The following is a 23,439-nucleotide window of genomic DNA, read 5'->3' on the forward strand; positions in this document are numbered from 1 at the left end:
TTTCTAAGTCCCTTCGTGGAGATAGATTGTCAAAGTGCTCCGTGAGTCCAAAAATTTCTAAGTCCACTCTTGGAGATAGATTGTCAAAGTCCCCCGAAAGTGCAGAATCTAAGTCTAAAACAAAAGAGATAGTATAGAATTATGAAAATATGAGTGATAGAAAATATACTTTCGTCGACTCTTTATTAATACTCGCTCTAATAGCACCCTGCAAAAATTTCTAAATCCACTCCTCGAAATGATAAGAGGAAGAAGGTAAGAGAAAAGGAACTCTGAAAGATACTGAGACAGTAACCCGCACAATGGCCCACACCCTTAGGCCCCACCCAAGGGTCCCACCCGAGACTTTAGATAAAAAAGAAATTTTGGAGAAACGTTGTAATATGCAGCCATTCGCCCGTTAATACTTGAGATATAATTTAAATTTGATTTTCATGTATATTTCAAGTTCTTCTGATCCAGGTCATACTGCGAGGACGTTGCTGCATCTGGGAACCCATGAGTTCATTTAGGTGACTCTACTCTAAAATTCGCGAAATTGGCATGATCAAATAATCGTCTTTCAATAAAACGAAGTCCCCGGTGGGACTTTTAATCACCCACGTAAGTGTTCGAATGACGGTGACTCTACTCTAAAATACGCATTACCGGCGTTATCTAATTTATATTTCAAGCAAATAAAATTTGATTTTATATAAATGAAATTATGAGTTTAATTGAACTTTAAAAAAAATTAAAAGTGAAAAATTTATGACTCGACTTTAATGAAGACTTTATTAAAATAAAATTATGATTTTAATTAAAATTTCAAAAAGAAAAACGCGATTACTCGACTTTAATAATAAAAATGCATAATATATGCAAAATTTTATTCGCGTGCGCGTGTAGAATGGGAGACGGAATATTACATCGTCTCAGCTTCTCAAATCTACATTACTACTATATACTACTATATAAGAGCATTTTGAGTGACAACATGGTAAAATTAAAATATGAATAAAAGCCATTTTCGAAAAGTTCTGTAGAACCTTCGAAAATAACTCAATAGTCTAATAGTTGCCCTCTTGAGCCACAATTTGTGGGGGCCTCTTCGGCATATAGCCTCTTCATTGCTTCGTGCCCTAATCAAAACTATAGAACATATTAGATAACTATCGTCAATGTCAAAGAACTAAAACCAACCCTAATTCTAAGACGTGGAAGTAAACTAATACATCTAACGCAACTCTAAACCAAACCTGAAACGAAAAATCGAAAAAGCATCGAAAGAGTACGAGAATTAATATATTAATTGCTGAAAATCCTAAGCTAAAAATTGAATAAGTTATTCTATGTTCTACACGTTATGATTCTACAAGTCTCTTTGTCTTTTATCAACGACTCTACTCTACTTTAATCTTTCAAAAGCAATGACTCTATTGAGACTTTTCTTTTATTAATAAAAATGATTAATCTTTAATTAAAAATGTAATGAAAAATCATTGGACACTCCTTCTTACAAGCAATTATTCGAATTAATAGAAAATAAATTATACAATATCGCTTGTAATCCAGAGACTATCCATCGCGAATGTTTTCTTGCTTATTAATTATTAAAATTCGCGAATATCGCGATATTTTATTATTTTCGTGAGAGAAAATTATTTCAAAATGCATTTAAATATCCAAAATTTCAAATAATTATAATGAACGCGTTTAAGCAAGAAGACTCTATCCTGATCTAAATAAATAAATGGAAAAATAACAAACCATTCACGAGTAAATCTCCGAAGAAATTTACCCGTGGTCACTCATTGCTCTTCTACTAATTAATTACAACCAATCACTCGTGCCGATTCGGACCTTTCGTCCTCGACATGATTGAGTGATCGGAGGGATTTAAAAATTAACTTACTACTTAAGAAGTTCTGCGATGGCTCCAAAACACTGGACCGCGATTTAGGTCGAAATTGAGGGTGGACGATATGTAGTTGGTTGAACATGAGGTAGGTTGACATCGAAGTTGGTCGAGATCCTCTTCAGTGATGCACTGACTCTAATTCGCGGTAGTTATTTATTAACGAACGGTCACTGAATTTACTTAACGCAACTCTAGAATATTTTACAAGTACAGTCTGTGCGACTGTTAAAAAATCAAAAAACTACGCGAACAAACACTGACTCTAAAGACTGCATTGCACGCAGTCTATGCAAAAACACTTATGGTTTAAATCGCGAACCGCGAACGAACAAACACTGCTTCTACTTCGCGATATTTTTATTTTAGCGACACAAACACTCGATTCCTTCATTGCTACGCGCGCGACTGCAACGAGGTTCTGAAACATAAATACAAACGAAATAATAAGTATCACAATTATAATGAAAACTGTATAAATCATTGAAGGTATATGCGATAGAGAAATATACTTACTTTAAGCTTTCGTCAATCCTTGCACGAATGACATCCTGCGAAAATTTCTAAGTTCACTCATGAAGATAGATTTTCAAAGTCCTCCTAGAGTGCGAAAATTTCTAAGTCCACACGTAGAGACAAATTGTCAAAGTCCCCCGAAAGTCGAAAATTTCTAAGTTCACTCGTCGAAGTTTAAAGCACAACTGAACTAGAAACTGTAAAGGTCGGTGAAAAGACCGACTTTGTTGTCGTCAGGTGGTGGGAGTGTATCCCCACTTCGCATTTAAGAATAAAATCAAATAAACTATTGTATATCTGAATTAACTGTTCGTTAATACTTGCACGGATGGCATCCGTGAATATTTCTATGTTCCCTCACCGAAGTCCAAAGCACTACTGAACTAGGAATTATAAAAGTCGGTCAAAGGCAAGACTTTGTTGTCGTCAGGCGGTGGGAGTGTATCCCCACTTCGCATTTAAGAATAAAATCAAATAAACTATTGTATATCTGAATTAACTGTTCGTTAATACTTGCACGGATGGCATCCGTGAATATTTCTATGTTCCCTCACCGAAGTCCAAAGCACTACTGAACTAGGAATTATAAAAGTCGGTCAAAGGCAAGACTTTGTTGTCGTCAGGGGGTGGGAGTGTATCCCCACTTCGCATTTAAGAATAAAATCAAATAAACTATTGTATATCTGAATTAACTGTTCGTTAATACTTGCACGGATGGCATCCGTGAATATTTGTATCTTCCCTCGCCGAAGTCCAAAGCACAACTGAACTAGTTTCTGTAAAAGTCGGTCAAAGGCAAGACTTTGTTGTCGTCAGGGGGTGGGAGTGTATCCCCACTTCGCATTTAAGAATAAAATCAAATAAACTATTGTATATCTGAATTAACTGTTCGTTAATACTTGCACGGATGGCATCCGTGAATATTTGTATCTTCCCTCATCGAAGTCCAAAGCACAACTGAACTAGTATCTGTAAAAGTCGGCCAAGGCAAGACTTTGTTGTCGTCAGGTGGTGGGAGTGTATCCCCACTTCGCATTTAAGACTAAAATCAAATAAACTATTGTATATCTGAATTAACTGTTCGTTAATACTTGCACGGATGGCATCCGTGAATATTTCTATGTTCCCTCACCGAAGTCCAAAGCACAACTGAACTAGTTTCTGTAAAAGTCGGTCAAAGGCAAGACTTTGTTGTCGTCAGGGGGTGGGAGTGTATCCCCACTTCGCATTTAAGAATAAAATCAAAGAAACTATTGTATATCTGAATTAACTGTTCGTTAATACTTGCACGGATGGCATCCGTGAATATTTCTATGTTCCCTCACCGAAGTCCAAAGCACTACTGAACTAGGAATTATAAAAGTCGGTCAAAGGCAAGACTTTGTTGTCGTCAGGGGGTGGGAGTGTATCCCCACTTCGCATTTAAGAATAAAATCAAATAAACTATTGTATATCTGAATTAACTGTTCGTTAATACTTGCACGGATGGCATCCGTGAATATTTGTATCTTCCCTCATCGAAGTCCAAAGCACAACTGAACTAGTATCTGTAAAAGTCGGTCAAAGGCAAGACTTTGTTGTCGTCAGGTGGTGGGAGTGTATCCCCACTTCGCATTTAAGAATAAAATCAAATAAACTATTGTATATCTGAATTAACTGTTCGTTAATACTTGCACGGATGGCATCCGTGAATATTTGTATCTTCCCTCATCGAAGTCCAAAGCACAACTGAACTAGTATCTGTAAAAGTCGGTCAAAGGCAAGACTTTGTTGTCGTCAGGGGGTGGGAGTGTATCCCCACTTCGCATTTAAGAATAAAATCAAAGAAACTATTGTATATCTGAATTAACTGTTCGTTAATACTTGCACGGATGGCATCCGTGAATATTTCTATGTTCCCTCACCGAAGTCCAAAGCACTACTGAACTAGGAATTATAAAAGTCGGTCAAAGGCAAGACTTTGTTGTCGTCAGGGGGTGGGAGTGTATCCCCACTTCGCATTTAAGAATAAAATCAAAAAAACTATTGTATATCTGAATTAACTGTTCGTTAATACTTGCACGGATGGCATCCGTGAATATTTCTATGTTCCCTCACCGAAGTCCAAAGCACTACTGAACTAGGAATTATAAAAGTCGGTCAAAGGCAAGACTTTGTTGTCGTCAGGGGGTGGGAGTGTATCCCCACTTCGCATTTAAGAATAAAATCAAATAAACTATTGTATATCTGAATTAACTGTTCGTTAATACTTGCACGGATGGCATCCGTGAATATTTGTATCTTCCCTCATCGAAGTCCAAAGCACAACTGAACTAGTATCTGTAAAAGTCGGTCAAAGGCAAGACTTTGTTGTCGTCAGGTGGTGGGAGTGTATCCCCACTTCGCATTTAAGAATAAAATCAAATAAACTATTGTATATCTGAATTAACTGTTCGTTAATACTTGCACGGATGGCATCCGTGAATATTTGTATCTTCCCTCATCGAAGTCCAAAGCACAACTGAACTAGTATCTGTAAAAGTCGGTCAAAGGCAAGACTTTGTTGTCGTCAGGGGGTGGGAGTGTATCCCCACTTCGCATTTAAGAATAAAATCAAATAAACTATTGTATATCTGAATTAACTGTTCGTTAATACTTGCACGGATGGCATCCGTGAATATTTGTATCTTCCCTCATCGAAGTCCAAAGCACAACTGAACTAGTATCTGTAAAAGTCGGTCAAAGGCAAGACTTTGTTGTCGTCAGGTGGTGGGAGTGTATCCCCACTTCGCATTTAAGACTAAAATCAAATAAACTATTGTATATCTGAATTAACTGTTCGTTAATACTTGCACGGATGGCATCCGTGAATATTTCTATGTTCCCTCACCGAAGTCCAAAGCACTACTGAACTAGGAATTATAAAAGTGGGTCAAAGGCAAGACTTTGTTGTCGTCAGGGGGTGGGAGTGTATCCCCACTTCGCATTTAAGAATAAAATCAAATAAACTATTGTATATCTGAATTAACTGTTCGTTAATACTTGCACGGATGGCATCCGTGAATATTTGTATCTTCCCTCGCTGAAGTCCAAAGCACAACTGAACTAGTATCTGTAAAAGTCGGTCAAAGGCAAGACTTTGTTGTCGTCAGGGGGTGGGAGTGTATCCCCACTTCGCATTTAAGAATAAAATCAAATAAACTATTGTATATCTGAATTAACTGTTCGTTAATACTTGCACGGATGGCATCCGTGAATATTTGTATCTTCCCTCATCGAAGTCCAAAGCACAACTGAACTAGTATCTGTAAAAGTCGGTCAAAGGCAAGACTTTGTTGTCGTCAGGTGGTGGGAGTGTATCCCCACTTCGCATTTAAGAATAAAATCAAATAAACTATTGTATATCTGAATTAACTGTTCGTTAATACTTGCACGGATGGCATCCGTGAATATTTGTATCTTCCCTCGCCGAAGTCCAAAGCACAACTGAACTAGTATCTGTAAAAGTCGGTCAAAGGCAAGACTTTGTTGTCGTCAGGTGGTGGGAGTGTATCCCCACTTCGCATTTAAGACTAAAATCAAATAAACTATTGTATATCTGAATTAACTGTTCGTTAATACTTGCACGGATGGCATCCGTGAATATTTGTATCTTCCCTCGCCGAAGTCCAAAGCACAACTGAACTAGTATCTGTAAAAGTCGGTCAAAGGCAAGACTTTGTTGTCGTCAGGTGGTGGGAGTGTATCCCCACTTTGCATTTAAGACTAAAATCAAATAAACTATTGTATATCTGAATTAACTGTTCGTTAATACTTGCACGGATGGCATCCGTGAATATTTCTATGTTCCCTCACCGAAGTCCAAAGCACTACTGAACTAGTATCTGTAAAAGTCGGTCAAAGGCAAGACTTTGTTGTCGTCAGGGGGTGGGAGTGTATCCCCACTTCGCATTTAAGAATAAAATCAAAAAAACTATTGTATATCTGAATTAACTGTTCGTTAATACTTGCACGGATGGCATCCGTGAATATTTCTATGTTCCCTCACCGAAGTCCAAAGCACAACTGAACTAGTTTCTGTAAAAGTCGGTCAAAGGCAAGACTTTGTTGTCGTCAGGGGGTGGGAGTGTATCCCCACTTCGCATTTAAGAATAAAATCAAAGAAACTATTGTATATCTGAATTAACTGTTCGTTAATACTTGCACGGATGGCATCCGTGAATATTTCTATGTTCCCTCACCGAAGTCCAAAGCACTACTGAACTAGGAATTATAAAAGTCGGTCAAAGGCAAGACTTTGTTGTCGTCAGGGGGTGGGAGTGTATCCCCACTTCGCATTTAAGAATAAAATCAAATAAACTATTGTATATCTGAATTAACTGTTCGTTAATACTTGCACGGATGGCATCCGTGAATATTTGTATCTTCCCTCATCGAAGTCCAAAGCACAACTGAACTAGTATCTGTAAAAGTCGGTCAAAGGCAAGACTTTGTTGTCGTCAGGGGGTGGGAGTGTATCCCCACTTCGCATTTAAGAATAAAATCAAAGAAACTATTGTATATCTGAATTAACTGTTCGTTAATACTTGCACGGATGGCATCCGTGAATATTTCTATGTTCCCTCACCGAAGTCCAAAGCACTACTGAACTAGGAATTATAAAAGTCGGTCAAAGGCAAGACTTTGTTGTCGTCAGGGGGTGGGAGTGTATCCCCACTTCGCATTTAAGAATAAAATCAAAAAAACTATTGTATATCTGAATTAACTGTTCGTTAATACTTGCACGGATGGCATCCGTGAATATTTCTATGTTCCCTCACCGAAGTCCAAAGCACTACTGAACTAGGAATTATAAAAGTCGGTCAAAGGCAAGACTTTGTTGTCGTCAGGGGGTGGGAGTGTATCCCCACTTCGCATTTAAGAATAAAATCAAATAAACTATTGTATATCTGAATTAACTGTTCGTTAATACTTGCACGGATGGCATCCGTGAATATTTGTATCTTCCCTCATCGAAGTCCAAAGCACAACTGAACTAGTATCTGTAAAAGTCGGTCAAAGGCAAGACTTTGTTGTCGTCAGGTGGTGGGAGTGTATCCCCACTTCGCATTTAAGAATAAAATCAAATAAACTATTGTATATCTGAATTAACTGTTCGTTAATACTTGCACGGATGGCATCCGTGAATATTTGTATCTTCCCTCATCGAAGTCCAAAGCACAACTGAACTAGTATCTGTAAAAGTCGGTCAAAGGCAAGACTTTGTTGTCGTCAGGTGGTGGGAGTGTATCCCCACTTCGCATTTAAGAATAAAATCAAATAAACTATTGTATATCTGAATTAACTGTTCGTTAATACTTGCACGGATGGCATCCGTGAATATTTGTATCTTCCCTCATCGAAGTCCAAAGCACAACTGAACTAGTATCTGTAAAAGTCGGTCAAAGGCAAGACTTTGTTGTCGTCAGGTGGTGGGAGTGTATCCCCACTTCGCATTTAAGAATAAAATCAAATAAACTATTGTATATCTGAATTAACTGTTCGTTAATACTTGCACGGATGGCATCCGTGAATATTTGTATCTTCCCTCATCGAAGTCCAAAGCACAACTGAACTAGTATCTGTAAAAGTCGGTCAAAGGCAAGACTTTGTTGTCGTCAGGTGGTGGGAGTGTATCCCCACTTCGCATTTAAGACTAAAATCAAATAAACTATTGTATATCTGAATTAACTGTTCGTTAATACTTGCACGGATGGCATCCGTGAATATTTCTATGTTCCCTCACCGAAGTCCAAAGCACTACTGAACTAGGAATTATAAAAGTGGGTCAAAGGCAAGACTTTGTTGTCGTCAGGGGGTGGGAGTGTATCCCCACTTCGCATTTAAGAATAAAATCAAATAAACTATTGTATATCTGAATTAACTGTTCGTTAATACTTGCACGGATGGCATCCGTGAATATTTGTATCTTCCCTCGCCGAAGTCCAAAGCACAACTGAACTAGTATCTGTAAAAGTCGGTCAAAGGCAAGACTTTGTTGTCGTCAGGTGGTGGGAGTGTATCCCCACTTCGCATTTAAGAATAAAATCAAATAAACTATTGTATATCTGAATTAACTGTTCGTTAATACTTGCACGGATGGCATCCGTGAATATTTCTATGTTCCCTCACCGAAGTCCAAAGCACTACTGAACTAGGAATTATAAAAGTCGGTCAAAGGCAAGACTTTGTTGTCGTCAGGGGGTGGGAGTGTATCCCCACTTCGCATTTAAGAATAAAATCAAATAAACTATTGTATATCTGAATTAACTGTTCGTTAATACTTGCACGGATGGCATCCGTGAATATTTGTATCTTCCCTCATCGAAGTCCAAAGCACAACTGAACTAGTATCTGTAAAAGTCGGTCAAAGGCAAGACTTTGTTGTCGTCAGGTGGTGGGAGTGTATCCCCACTTCGCATTTAAGAATAAAATCAAATAAACTATTGTATATCTGAATTAACTGTTCGTTAATACTTGCACGGATGGCATCCGTGAATATTTGTATCTTCCCTCATCGAAGTCCAAAGCACAACTGAACTAGTATCTGTAAAAGTCGGTCAAAGGCAAGACTTTGTTGTCGTCAGGTGGTGGGAGTGTATCCCCACTTCGCATTTAAGAATAAAATCAAATAAACTATTGTATATCTGAATTAACTGTTCGTTAATACTTGCACGGATGGCATCCGTGAATATTTGTATCTTCCCTCATCGAAGTCCAAAGCACAACTGAACTAGTATCTGTAAAAGTCGGTCAAAGGCAAGACTTTGTTGTCGTCAGGTGGTGGGAGTGTATCCCCACTTCGCATTTAAGACTAAAATCAAATAAACTATTGTATATCTGAATTAACTGTTCGTTAATACTTGCACGGATGGCATCCGTGAATATTTCTATGTTCCCTCACCGAAGTCCAAAGCACTACTGAACTAGGAATTATAAAAGTGGGTCAAAGGCAAGACTTTGTTGTCGTCAGGGGGTGGGAGTGTATCCCCACTTCGCATTTAAGAATAAAATCAAATAAACTATTGTATATCTGAATTAACTGTTCGTTAATACTTGCACGGATGGCATCCGTGAATATTTGTATCTTCCCTCGCCGAAGTCCAAAGCACAACTGAACTAGTATCTGTAAAAGTCGGTCAAAGGCAAGACTTTGTTGTCGTCAGGTGGTGGGAGTGTATCCCCACTTTGCATTTAAGACTAAAATCAAATAAACTATTGTATATCTGAATTAACTGTTCGTTAATACTTGCACGGATGGCATCCGTGAATATTTCTATGTTCCCTCACCGAAGTCCAAAGCACTACTGAACTAGGAATTATAAAAGTCGGTCAAAGGCAAGACTTTGTTGTCGTCAGGGGGTGGGAGTGTATCCCCACTTCGCATTTAAGAATAAAATCAAATAAACTATTGTATATCTGAATTAACTGTTCGTTAATACTTGCACGGATGGCATCCGTGAATATTTGTATCTTCCCTCATCGAAGTCCAAAGCACAACTGAACTAGTATCTGTAAAAGTCGGTCAAAGGCAAGACTTTGTTGTCGTCAGGGGGTGGGAGTGTATCCCCACTTCGCATTTAAGAATAAAATCAAATAAACTATTGTATATCTGAATTAACTGTTCGTTAATACTTGCACGGATGGCATCCGTGAATATTTCTATGTTCCCTCACCGAAGTCCAAAGCACTACTGAACTAGGAATTATAAAAGTCGGTCAAAGACCCGACATTGTTGTCGATTCACGATGAAAATTATCCCCATTGTACAATTTAATTCTAAAATAAAATAATTTTCTGTTATTGAATAAACATTGAAATATGCAACCATTTGCCCCGTATTACTTGCGTTTTATAATTGTAAATTTTATAATTTCCGAAGAAATTTACTTATGATCACTCTGTGCTCTTCTATTAATTAATTACAACCATTCACTCATGCCGATTCGGACCTTTCGTCCTCGGCATGATTGAGTGATCGAAGGAACTTAAAAAATTAACTTACTACTTAAGAAGTTCTGCTATGGCTCCAAAACAATGGATCGCGATGTAGGTCGAAATTGAGGGTGGATGATTTGTAGTTGGTTGAAAATGAGGTAGGTGGACATCGAAATTGATCGAGATCCTCTTCAATGATGCACTGACTCTAATTCGCGGTAGTTATTTATTAACGAACGATCACTGAATTTATTTCGTGAAATTCTACTATCTTTTATAAGCACAGTCTGTGCGACTGTTAAAAAATCAAAAAACTACGCAAATAAACACTGACTAACGACTGCATTGCGACTCGATTACTTCATTGCTACTCGTGCGACGGCAACGAAGTTCTGAAACATAAAAATAAAAACAAAATAATCGGTATCACTGTTATAATAAAAGAGTATATAAATCATTCAACGAATATGTAATAGAGAAATATATTTACTTTAACTCTTCGTTATTATTTGCAGGGAAAATATTCTCTGAGAATTTCTATGTTCACTCGTCGAAATTCAAAATCGAAATATTGCAATAACTATCGAAGTCGATCAAAGGTTCGATTATGTTGACGTCACACGTAGCCAAAGACCTCCTGTTCAAAATTTAAGTCTAAAATAATATAAGTTTCATAAAGTATCAATGAAATATGTGATATAGAAATATACTTGCTTTACTCTTCGTTATTACTTGCAAGAAAGGCATCCTGTGAGAACTTATATGTTTACTCCTCGAAATACAAAACGAAACTAAACCAGTGATTGTCAAAGTCAATCAAATATCCGATTATATTGACGTTGCACGTAACTAAGGACCGCCAATTCAAAATTTAAGTCTAAAATAATATAAGTTGCATAAAGTATTAATGAAATATGTGATATAGAAATATATTTGTTTTAACTCTTCGTTATTACTTGCACGAAAGGCATCCTGTGAGAACTTTCATGTTTACTCCACGAAATACGAAACGAAACTAAACCAGTGACTGTCAGAGTCAATCAAAGGTTCGATTATGATGACGTCACATGTAGCCAATGACCACCAGTTCAAAATTTAAGTCTAAAATAAAATAAATTGTATAAATTGTTATGGAAATATGTGATACTGGAGTATATTTATTTTAACTCTGCATTGTTAATTGCAAGAAAGTCATCCTGAGGGACCTTCGATGTTCACTCGTCCGAATACATAAGAAAACTATCTTGATAATTTTCAAAATTAATAGAAAACCCATATATGTTGATATTAGACGTAGCCAATGACCTCGAGATTAAAATGTCCAAGTATTTAAATTTTAAATAAAATTATTTTAATTATAATCTTTATTATGTTGAAGCGAATATACTATTGTTTAAATATTAATTTTCAATACTCTTTTTATATAAAAAATTGTTTAAATAATTGAAAAATTATCGAAGATATTATTTTCTAAGTTTCCGCGCTTAGAAAGATGGAGCTTCGATGTTCTCTCGTCGAAGTACAAAAAGAAACTATCTCGTAATCTACAAAGTCAATGAAAAACTCCGTATATGTTGTTATTGCACATAGTCAACAATTCCGAGATCACAATTTCAAAATATTGAAAGTTTATAATAAAATAATTTTGTTTCTCGCGCGTTATAATCTTTATAATGTTTAAGCGAATGTGCTATTATTTAAATATTTGTTTTTTGTACTCCGTATACTCAAATATTTTTTTTTGGCGCCTTTCCAACTATACATATACAGAAGGTTAAAAATACTTACGAAGAAATATTATAATTATTTATAATAATTCAACTGTTGTCTTTTATAACTTTTAGTAAAAGATATTCAACTATAAAAAATAAAAATATTTCTTTGTTACATACATGTATGTCCTTCGTATTTCAGGCGGATATAAAATATATGAGCATTTTCTTGACGCTAAATGTAAGATTTGTGAACTTACCTTCATAATTGTTATGAATCTACTGTCAAATCGTTGATAATTATATCGGAAATATCATTCATAAAGAAATTTTTCATTATTTAAATTTTTGAAAAGTATAATTTCATAAGAATGTCAAGTATTACAATTTCGGCAGTCCGACCACGAACAAGTATCCTAGATAGATCTTTGAGTAAAGGAAAAGGAGAGGTTAGCTTAAGTTGCTTTGCTCTTTTATTTTCAGAACTTGTACAGTATTGTCAAAATCGTGTTTATACTGTACCAGAATTACAAAATAAGTAAGTAATCATTGTATGATTGTTTAAAAATAAACTTGTAAAATCTTATTGTAATACTTTAATCAATTAGGTTAGCTGAAATAGGTGCTGAGATAGGACATAGAGTTACTGATCTTCTTGTTGTAAGAGAAAAAGGTGGGAAACGTGAAATTAAACTTTTAAACATATTATTGTTTATTAAAAGTACATTATGGAAATCGTTATTTGGTCGTGAAGCTGATAAGTTAGAACATGCAAATGATGATGAACGAACATACTATATTATTGAAAAAGAAGCTTTGGTAAATAAATTTGTCTCAGTTCCAAAAGACAAAGGAAGCTTAAATTGTGCATCTTTTACAGCTGGAATTGTTGAAGCTGTTCTTTGTGATTGTGGCTTTGTAAGTGTATATTATTTATTAATATTGTGTATATAAATTATTCTTTATATGTTTATTTCTTTTTATGATCTATATAAAGTACTTATTGTATTTTTTGTTCCAGCCAGCTAAAGTTACTGCCCATTGGCATAAAGGAACAACTTATATGGTAAAATTTGATGACGCAGTCATAGCACGTGATAAACAACTAGAAGAACGATAATAAAAATAAAATTTATGCAATAAATCTTATTTAATTGTAATATGATATAATTATAGTAAACATATGTAATTTGTAAAATCAACTTATAGTTCTAATTAAAGATAAAATAATTATTTTTATAGATATTTTTTCCTCTATTTTTATTTCATACATGTAATATTACATATCAATTTCTACTTCATTATTGTTTATTTATATTGAACTATATTGCGTAAGAAGATATTTTCTTTTTAATGGAATTTAAACATTCTATCTGTGTATGAGACTTGACCTGTGCGATACAGGAGTTCCTTGCTATCCTATAAAAAGATAAATTGTATAGACAAAAAAAATATATTACTAACATTTAATACATACCCTGAATTTTTTTATAATACTTCCTGTAAACCATAATGTACCTCCCACAACAGCAAACATTAACAAGGTATTATAAGGAGTTTGTTTGAAAATATGTTCAAGCTGTACTCTTGTAGCATAAAATCGTAACCATCCTTTGTCTAGCTATATATAAATATATTTTTATAACATAAATAAAATGAATATTCTTATACTTATTATTTTTATTGTAAATTATTTAATTTATCTTATAGAACATAAGATTAAATAATTATTATATAATATTATATAATATTTTTAATATATTAAAATAATAATATTAATAACAAATAATGTGCAAAATTAAAGTAATGCTATACATATATATTTTTTTTTATACAATCATATATCGCAACATGATGTTGTAATAAACTTTTTGATACTCCTGAAAGTAGATAATTTTATAGGTTAGGTTTATTCATTGAAATTACGTACAATTTCTTCAGTTCGGTAAGGATCTTGCAACTCTCTTAAATATTCGTTTCTCAATTCTAAACGTCTGGAAGCTCTCCATTCTTTAACTTCCCGATCTTCGGGCGAAATATCGTATACCTTGTTTCCAGACATAGTTTTTGTCCACGTAAATTTCCTTAGAACGTACTCGGAAGAACTTGCAGTAAGTTGATATATTCATAGTTTACAGCGTGAAGATAGATTCAATTGAGATTTAATTTTTTATGAAGATATTAAATTCGCAAAATTTAAGAAAATTATAAATAAAATGAATAAAAAATAAATATAATTTTTACATATTTTTTCCTTATAAAACATTTCTTTATAAATTCGTGTAGTAAACTTTTCTGTATTAAAAAATATGTAAACAATTGCTTTCTAATAACACACACATACATAATTGCTTAATTAAAAATACTGGATGAAAATATGAAAAGTAAATATTTTTACTAAATAAATACATGCATACATACATACATACATTCGTACATTACCTCAAATTCTTCGAATAAGTTGAATGTAATTTTATTCTTAATTATTGTAAATCAATATTATCACAAAAGAATATTTAAATAATTTCTTTTTTGAAATACTTTTGGATCAGTATCGATGTTATTAAAACGTAACAAAGTATAATATTTTTAACTATAGTAATAGTCGTTTGTGTAGATAAATGTTTTATAAATTTGCGCTAATCTAAGAAATTAAAAAATTAATATGCCAATTGGTCATGGTCATAATAAATCGGTTAAAAAAAAAAAGAAATTCCAATTATTCTTTTGTTTGGAATATAAGACTACTATTCATATGTCTGTGTAATTACGAATATTTAAACGAAATATATGATCAAAATCGCAGAAAACTATGTAGATTATTCGGTATTTCATTTTATCGTAGTCACATGAGACGTATCATAAAAGAAGTGATCAAACGGCATTCTATGAAATATCGTATGTGATATTATGCGTAAAAGCAAAAGATAAAATCACTACATGCATATTGGACAAAGCAACGCTAGAGGACAAACCAAATGAATCACGTGATATAGGGGGAGGGTTCGATATAACAACACGCGAAGCATCGTTTTCTTGTCTCATAAGCATCGCAACGTTCAGTGACGACGATTCGTTTATCATTCTTATTTTGTATTTTCGAGTGATCTTTGTTCATTGCGGTAAGTTTTTTCATATATATATATATGCAACTAAACAGCCTTTGTTTCTCCGTGAATCATATTAAATATCTAATCTGATTATATCGTATGACTCATAAATGAAGTTTTACAGATATTCATTAAAAAAAACTTTTTGTTTACGTTATTACTAATTTCATATATTAACAGATGTTTCTTTTTACGAAGTCGCTTGCTTTCTACATTGTTATTTTCTTTCTTTAATACACGTAATTAAACGCTTATCTTCACTTTCTTTGTTCTACCATATTAAACTAATACCCTATTTACAAATAAAAATACTGATCGTTAATATACTAATATAAAATTTATTAAAATGATTTGAATATTTATTTATATAGTTATATAATAATGAGAGTATACATTTTATGAATAAATTTTTAAGAAGAAACAAAATGGATGACGCAAGAACTTCCATGCCATGAATGCTTTATGATTTGTAATGTTTTGTATCCTTTAACTTCATTCAATAATTCTTATATTGTTGAAATCGTTCGATTATTAGTTGAATTTCCAACGTGCATTAAATTTATTTTAATTTGAAATTTTTCTTAGTTTTATAAGAATGCGGAAAATATTGACAATTGAAGTATGAACGTATTTTTTCCTTATACGATTTAATGACGTTTGCAATAATAATCATACTCGTATCCAAGAAGCTGGAATCGTTTAGTCATTGAAAATAATTTAATTGTTTTATATTTTTTATATTGTTTTAACCTTCAAAAGTGAATTTTAGTAAATATTATAGTTAATACATCTTATAATCGTAAAATTAAAATTTAGGTTAGCTGTTTGTATTCCTAGTGAAAAATAATATAATCAAGGACTACAATCCCAAACAATAAAAATATTTTCTATTAATCATGTCATTGCATTTTATGTATTTTTAAATATCTTCGAGCTTAACTAAAATTATATATAATAATTATGATTATTATATAATATTGTATTTTTTCAGTTCAATTTATACAGTCATGAAGATATTACTGGTCTTCCTACTTTCAGCAATATTTGCTGTTCAAGCCATTTCATTCTTTGATCTTGTTTTAGAAGAATGGACAACATATAAGGTAATCTTAAAAATAAAAGTTTATTTTTTTAATTTTTGTTGATACTTTCTAACATCAAATTTTATCTTTTATAGCTTGAACATAGTAAGAATTACATATCTAATGCTGAGGAAAAATTCAGAATGAAAATATATATGGATAATAAACATAAGATCGCATTACATAATCGTAAATATAAATTAGGACAAGTTGGTTACAAATTAAAAATGAATAAATTTGGTGATATGGTAAGTAAAAAGGATTTTGCATCAAAATACATTGAGTAATATTTTTAATATGTAATATATATTTAAGAATATTCATCTTATAGCTTCATTATGAGTTTGCACAAACAATGAATGGTTTTAATAAATCAACAAATCTACAATTAAGAGCAGAAAGGCAACCTGTTGGTGCTACATTTATTGAACCAGCAAATGTAGTATTACCAGAATTTGTAGATTGGAGAGAAAAAGGTGCAGTTACTCCTGTTAAAGATCAAAAATCTTGTGGTTCATGTTGGGCATTTTCAACGGTATTTATTTGTCTTTCAAAAAATTAACTAATCTTATTCCTATAAATATTATTTTAAAGATTATTAATTAATAATACAATTCTTTTATAGACAGGTGCGTTGGAAGGGCAACACTTTAGACAAACTGGTGTTTTAGTATCTTTAAGTGAACAGAACTTAATAGATTGTTCTGGAAAGTATGGTAATAATGGATGTCAAGGTGGTCTTATGGATCAAGCATTTCAATATATTAAGGAAAACAAAGGCCTTGATACAGAAAAAAGTTATCCATATGAAGCAGAAAGGGAGACTTGCAAGTAAATAATGAATTATGTTATGAACAGAAAATTCGTAGATTAGGATATATTTATTACTTTGATTTATAGGTATAATCCAAATAATAGTGGTGCCTATGATATTGGATATGTAGATATTCCAGAAGGAAATGAGAAAAAATTGAAAGCTGCTGTTGCTACTGTAGGACCAGTATCTATAGCCATTGATGCTTCTCACCAATCCTTCCAATTTTATTCTGAAGGTTTGTTGTGATTCTATATTTTTCTATATTTAAGAAATTTTTTCTTTTTATCATACTAGTTTATTTTACTTTAACGAATTAATGTTTTTATAAAAATGTAGGTGTTTATTATGAACCTGAATGCTCTTCTACAAATTTGGACCATGGAGTACTAATAGTAGGATATGGAACTGACGACAACGGAGATGATTATTGGTTAGTAAAAAATAGTTGGGACACAACTTGGGGTGACAAAGGATACATAAAAATGGCCAGAAATAAAGAAAATCATTGCGGTGTAGCTACATCTGCCAGTTATCCACTTGTTTAAACATCCATTTATGCAGCTAGTGTTGCTGGGAATGAAGTCTTCATAATAACTGTAAATAATTAAAAAACTTTATTAAAACCGAAGCATATAAGTTTAGTGAACATACCTTTAAATTTAGAATTTAGTAGTTATTGTCAATATTTGTTTTTCATTTCTATTTGAGTTTTTATTTATAAGCAAAAAAAATTTATATCTTAAGTTTGGAATATAAATACATTATGCATACATATGCGTGTATAAATTATTGTTATTATCATTGACACTAGATAAACGATATTTTGTGTCCATGTGCATATGTACAAGCGTATGTGTGTATAGAAATAAAAGTAAGCACGTAGTGCAATGAGAAATAATAGTAGCACCTGTGATGATCCTTTAAAATTTTACAAGTTTGTTTTTTACGTTGCATTGTATACGCTTATCTGTAATATTTTATATTATTATAAGTATGGGATTTATATTTGAAGATACACTTTTGAAGTACGAACCAGTTAAAACGCATTTATGAGTACTCTGCTTCTAATTGCATGTAGCTACTATCAGATGGCGCTAGAGTAACTTGTTTCTATATCAGAGGATATCTTTCATTTTTATTGTGAACAAGCATCCATAAATGTCTGACAATACACGTTGAAATACTATAAGGGACCAATATGTAATGTTTACAGTGATAAAAATAAATATGAATGGTTAATGTAGTAAATGTAATAATATTTAATATGTGTTACTCTGTGATACATATTTAGATGTCTTCAAATTTTATTTTGTACATAGTAATATAAAGTATATTTCGTGAACATAACCTGTAAAAGATTATCTAAATAAATGAATGTGTTTACAACAGTTCGATTTAAAGAGTGAGGAATACAATTGTATATTACCATAAAACATTTGTTTACGTAGACATATATAGGACATGTTATACATAATTAAAAAGATTTTTTTATGATCATTTTTGTAAATATTGTCTGCAATGGGAGAAGTGAATGTATGCTTTCAAATAGACACTGATAATCGTGAAAATTTTCCATCGGGACTTGCATTTCATACTTTTCGAAAACAAAGGGATACATTTTATGAAATTTTGAGAATATGGGAGCAAAACCATTTGGTACCAGGATGGGCTTTCCAGGTAGCCTTAGGAGGGAAGATACGAACAATGCTCACGCTACATAGTGACGCTACTAATTATTCTCACTTTGCAAGATTATTTAAATCTCAACTCCTTATTTCATGTATACAAAAAGGGCAACAAGTAAGTTATATACAAATTATTGTAGTGGAATTTGAGTCATTTATATTGTAAATTTTTGTTTTAGGAAGATATAGTTGATGATGATAATATAAGTATTCTTAAAACATTAAAACATGTTAATCCACAAAAGTTGACACAGCTTAGGAAAAGATTGGTTACTCCTTTATCATCCCAAAATAATGTTTATGGTCCATCTTTCCCTGGTACTCAAGAATTTTTTAGAGATTTCATATTACATGCATTTAATCCAATATTTTATACACATTTAGAAAATTGTTTAGTACATGAAATTACAGAATTAAATAAGACTCAATTTATTGGCAGTGAAATAGAGGATTCAGGTATTCTTTATATATAAGTTAATATATATTTCTCTCTCTTTCTCTCTCTCTCTCTCTCTCTATTTATAAGAAAGCTGAATAATAAATGAATAAATAACTATATTTTATTTATATGTACATATATATATTTTAGAAACAATAGTGGATGAGCAAACACAACGTACTTTTATCACTTGTGTATTAAGTTTAAGACTACTTGCAAAAATGTTGGGATTACTTGTATCTTTACCATATAGATTAGAATCAGGTGCTAGTAAAGAGATCATAACATCACAAATTGAGATTAGAAGTAGTGTAAGTTATACATTTAATATTGATTATATTAAGTATATTATATATAATACAAAAAAATTATTATTTGTAGGTTGTACCATCGTTAAATTTACAAATTTGCCTTCAGAATGCAATAATAGAAGGAAAAATGTCTTTAAGTATACCTTGGATAGTAAAGTACCTAGCAATGATGGATATTGTGTCTCTTCGATTACCATACTACAAACCAGTCTTAGAATTACTATATTATATCTATAGAAGTGTCAGTACTTACGATTTTACTTCTTCTGATAGTCTTATGTCTCAACAAACTGCTCTTTTACTTAAATCTACATTGAATTGGTTTTTCGAATTACCAAATTTTCCTAAAGATTTTTGTTTAACTTGGCAAGAAATATATCAAACAAAAGAATTAAAAACTCGGAGACAGTTTGATAAAATGTTAGCACAGACATATGATGTATTATCTGTAGAACCTGTTGTTTCTGTTACTCCTACTAAATATTGTTTAGATAAATTAGATATAATAGATGATGCAGTTCTTTGTAAATGCTGTCCTATAACTGATTTAAAACTACATACTATGTCAACAAAAAATATAAAACACAATACACGAGGTCCAAATAAACACATAACGCCTGTTTCTAGTCAACTTCATAAATTTGGCACTAATAGTAGCAAACATTTAGAGGTAATTGAGATATTTTAAATAAATTATAATTTCTATATTATCATTACAATTCTTAATACAGTTGCAGTTAGAGGAAGCTTTTTTTCATGGTCAACCTGCTTCAACTCGGAAAACCGTTGATTTTGTCTCTGAGAGAGTTGCATCCACTTGTGTAAAGCATATTTGTAACACATTATTGGCAACTGCAAGAGAAACAAATTTAGATGCTTTTAGAGAACTTATGAAAAAAAAGTACAAAGAAAGGTATAAAGAAACACAAACTATAACAAATGGTAATACAGATATTAGTGAGTTCAAGGTGAATTTTTTGCTACTTCATGCTGAAAATTGTATTTTACGTATTTTATATAATTTTTATGCCCTTTATTTTAGTCGTCATTAGTAAAGGAAATGACTTTGTTAGCTGCTGCTGCTTCTAAAAATTTGAAGGAACAGTGTGAAAGAAGCATCCCTCAGCTCTGTGAAAATCGAATTGTAAAATCTATTGAATCGCTTTTAGCAGAAGATTCTTTATTGCCTGTTAAAGAAATGTGTATAAAAATAGCAATCAGAATAGCCATAGAACGTATAAATCAATGGATACAATCTCATATTGTTGGTGGCTCATTGTTTACTAAAGATATGGAGTTAGAAATTAATAGGTTTTTAAGAAATAATAATACTGTATCTTTAATGCAAGAAAAAGTTCATAATTCAGCAGCTCCTGCTCCATGTTATGTCATAGATGAAATTAGAGTATGTCTATATTCGCTTTTTTTTGTAGTTTAATAAGTAAAATAATAACTCACAATGTTTAATTTCTTTTTATAGTCATTGATATGGGACATTATAGATAATAATGGAAAAAATTTAACTATAACTTCAGTGACACTTATTTTGAATAAATTATATCAAACTTTAAATGAAAGAGCTGATCTGGTGACAGGACCAGAGAAAATCTTGTATTTATTGAGTGTTGATTTTTCTTTGTTTTTGGGTAAGATTAAAATTATTTATTTTAAAAGTATAATATAATGTTTTATAATATGTTATGTATTTGTAGTTGCACATAGAATGGATCTATTTACACAGGATATTCAAAAACTGATAATTAAAATATGGACTATAAACAATTTTAAGATATTTGAAGCAGATACTCCTATGTTGAGATTGTTGAGCCCAAGGAATGTTATGTTACTTGCACAACCACAAACTGATGAAAGCTGGTTAATGTGCGGAAGATTTCTAAGGAGATTATTGGAGGAAAGTGTCCTTGATATAGAATTTTTGAGTGATCAGTATGTGGCATTATTTAGGCACGATTGGCCTGTAGTAAGTTTTCAGATTTTCTGAGTGAACTTCATTTTACATATTTCCATTTAATATTATCTATTCTTTGCAGCCTATATTAAAACAATTATCAATGTGCCTTAATGAAAGTATTGCGGGTTATAAGTCGACAGATGAGAAAACAGAGAAAGTTAGATATTTGCTTGGGTGGATAGCAGAGACCTGTCGTGAAATAGAAATTGGTGATGATTTCTTGTAGATTAATCCTCTCAATATATTCTATTGATATATTTTAAATTCTGATCTGTTAAGAATTTTTGTAAACTATATGAATTTTATAAGTGTACATTGTTTATTCTCATGACAACAGGAGAAAACTATACTACTGTTTATTTTATTTTTATGAGAAGAATACCTCTCAGTTTGTATGTATACTTGTTGTAAATCAATTTCTCAGAAAATTAATTCTTCTATTTGAAATGGCTGTATATTATTGCACCATCATCTATTTTATAAACAAAGTTATGCTACGTATTTTAAAATAAAAATGTTATATTTTTCTTTTACATCTTCTCTCTTTTTCTGTTGTATGTAGATTTTGTTATTAAGCAATAGAAGAAATCAACAGTATTATGAAAATAGCATTACTAATAAGTTACCAGGATTTCTTGAAAAGTAATAGAAAAGCGATCTGTACAAAAAGAAAGAAAAAATATAAATAGTCGTACATACACAGTTCTTATTTGGCGGGAGGAGGGGTAACAGCTCGAGCGTGATTGGATGTACGTGATTGGTGGGAACATGCGCGCCATATCGGTACAGTGAGTAAAGTAGAAACAAAAAGTGGCGGTCAGTCGTGAACCGCGCGTTGCACGGATAGGAGCTAATAGTCTAGTCTGTTGCTTTATTGTAATATATCCGATTTTTAACAAAAAATCGTTGACTTCTTTCGATCGAAATAAAGAAGGATATTTGATAAGAATACGAAATCGTATATAACAAGTACAAAAAAATTATTTGTAGAAACGTTTTCTAATTATCTTGTTATGAATAGAATAACAATAGAGTCTCAACGATATCGATAGAAACAGATGATTAGTGTGTATTTTTATTATTTTCCATTCCAATTATTCGTAGTTTTTACAAGAGGTAAGACATACGCGTTTCAAGATTGAAGATGATGTGCGCGCAATAAATTCAAGCAGTTCAACACGTGCTCGCGCGTACACGTGGACTCATCGAAATGTGAGAGAGAAGAATAGAAGAGGAAGTCGATTGTTGGGTGCTGTCGATGCGACGTCAACATTTGTGATCATCGTCAAGTAAGTGAGATAGATAGCAAAACGTAAAACGAAACGAAAGTCCTGCCAATGTTTTTCCTAATTGATTCGTGTGATAGTGAAAGATAAAAAATTGAGAAGAATTATAACCAAACTAATTCGATGTTTTATATGGAAATGACATGGTAGTACTTTGGTATCGACTTATCTTTTTATTTTTTTTTTCTCAATATTATTAATTCACTTAGGAAGCATAAATGATAAGTAATTTTAAGTTTCACTAACCTTTTGCGTGCGATATGCGTAAATAATAACTTTTGTCGTCAATATTTACTACTCGAGGAAATTTGTAGGGAATAAGTATTTACATAAATATAGGTATACCGAATAAACTTCTCGATATGATTTAGTATAATTTCAATGGTATTGCAAGAAAGCTTTTTATTTCGTTTGTAAGCAACAAGCGAGTTTAACGAGATTGAAAACTTTCAAATCGATTTTAATGTTCGTTGATCGATAAAAGTTTTGCATCGGATGAATGAAAAAAGAGAAAGGAAGGGGTTAGAAAAGGCGGGAAAAGGGAAAAGGAAGAGTGCATCGTTCCGAACTGTGCGTTCTCGTGAATCGAACTGGAAGCCAAATACTGTTGTGGTTAGAAAAGTGTAAACGATCATCGAATCGGTGTGTGACAAAAA

The 23,439-nt window shown here is 32.4% G+C and overlaps 5 protein-coding genes across 7 annotated transcripts in view; 4 read left to right on the forward strand and 1 right to left on the reverse strand.

The window, feature by feature from the left end:
* The first annotated feature begins 12,312 nt into the window (after positions 1-12,312).
* Positions 12,313-13,326, forward strand: LOC127064058 (trafficking protein particle complex subunit 5). 3 transcript variants are annotated; one of them, XM_050994569.1, is made up of 4 exons: positions 12,313-12,619; positions 12,690-12,754; positions 12,962-12,999; positions 13,103-13,326. In XM_050994569.1, the coding sequence occupies exons 1-4, from the start codon at positions 12,453-12,455 to the stop codon at positions 13,199-13,201; spliced, it is 369 nt and encodes a 122-aa protein (XP_050850526.1). In that variant the 5' UTR covers positions 12,313-12,452; the 3' UTR covers positions 13,202-13,326. The 3 variants fall into 3 exon arrangements, with proteins under 3 accessions (XP_050850526.1, XP_050850525.1, XP_050850524.1); XM_050994568.1 differs by having other exon boundaries at positions 12,318-12,619; positions 12,690-12,900; positions 13,103-13,208; XM_050994567.1 differs by having other exon boundaries at positions 12,321-12,619; positions 12,690-12,999.
* Positions 13,325-14,207, reverse strand: LOC127064062 (NADH dehydrogenase [ubiquinone] 1 beta subcomplex subunit 4). The gene is made up of 3 exons (XM_050994573.1): positions 14,012-14,207; positions 13,559-13,702; positions 13,325-13,500 (listed from the first exon to the last, which is right to left on the reverse strand). The coding sequence occupies exons 1-3, from the start codon at positions 14,141-14,143 to the stop codon at positions 13,432-13,434; spliced, it is 345 nt and encodes a 114-aa protein (XP_050850530.1). The 5' UTR covers positions 14,144-14,207; the 3' UTR covers positions 13,325-13,431.
* Positions 14,208-15,039: 832 nt separating this feature from the next.
* Positions 15,040-17,718, forward strand: LOC127064053 (cathepsin L). Its single transcript, XM_050994559.1, has 7 exons — positions 15,040-15,203; positions 16,183-16,294; positions 16,369-16,521; positions 16,605-16,808; positions 16,899-17,104; positions 17,174-17,325; positions 17,427-17,718. Exons 2-7 carry the CDS (start codon positions 16,199-16,201, stop codon positions 17,633-17,635), a joined length of 1,020 nt encoding a protein of 339 aa, XP_050850516.1. The 5' UTR covers positions 15,040-15,203; positions 16,183-16,198; the 3' UTR covers positions 17,636-17,718.
* Positions 17,719-18,143: 425 nt separating this feature from the next.
* On the forward strand, positions 18,144-22,030 carry LOC127064048 (codanin-1). The gene is made up of 9 exons (XM_050994551.1): positions 18,144-18,890; positions 18,955-19,231; positions 19,365-19,525; positions 19,596-20,195; positions 20,257-20,493; positions 20,568-20,930; positions 21,006-21,171; positions 21,238-21,506; positions 21,577-22,030. The coding sequence occupies exons 1-9, from the start codon at positions 18,609-18,611 to the stop codon at positions 21,721-21,723; spliced, it is 2,502 nt and encodes an 833-aa protein (XP_050850508.1). The 5' UTR covers positions 18,144-18,608; the 3' UTR covers positions 21,724-22,030.
* A 141-nt stretch (positions 22,031-22,171) lies between these two features.
* The window catches only part of LOC127064054 (latrophilin-like protein LAT-2), a 40,068-nt gene continuing 38,800 nt past the window's right edge, over positions 22,172-23,439 (forward strand). Inside the window, exon 1 of the mRNA XM_050994560.1 lies at positions 22,172-22,786. The gene's annotated coding sequence lies outside the window, so the exon portion shown is untranslated. The remainder of the gene's footprint in view (positions 22,787-23,439) is intronic.

The sequence above is a fragment of the Vespula vulgaris genome, chromosome 5 (genome assembly GCF_905475345.1).
Source record: "Vespula vulgaris chromosome 5, iyVesVulg1.1, whole genome shotgun sequence".
Taxonomy (NCBI): Eukaryota; Metazoa; Arthropoda; class Insecta; order Hymenoptera; family Vespidae; genus Vespula; species Vespula vulgaris.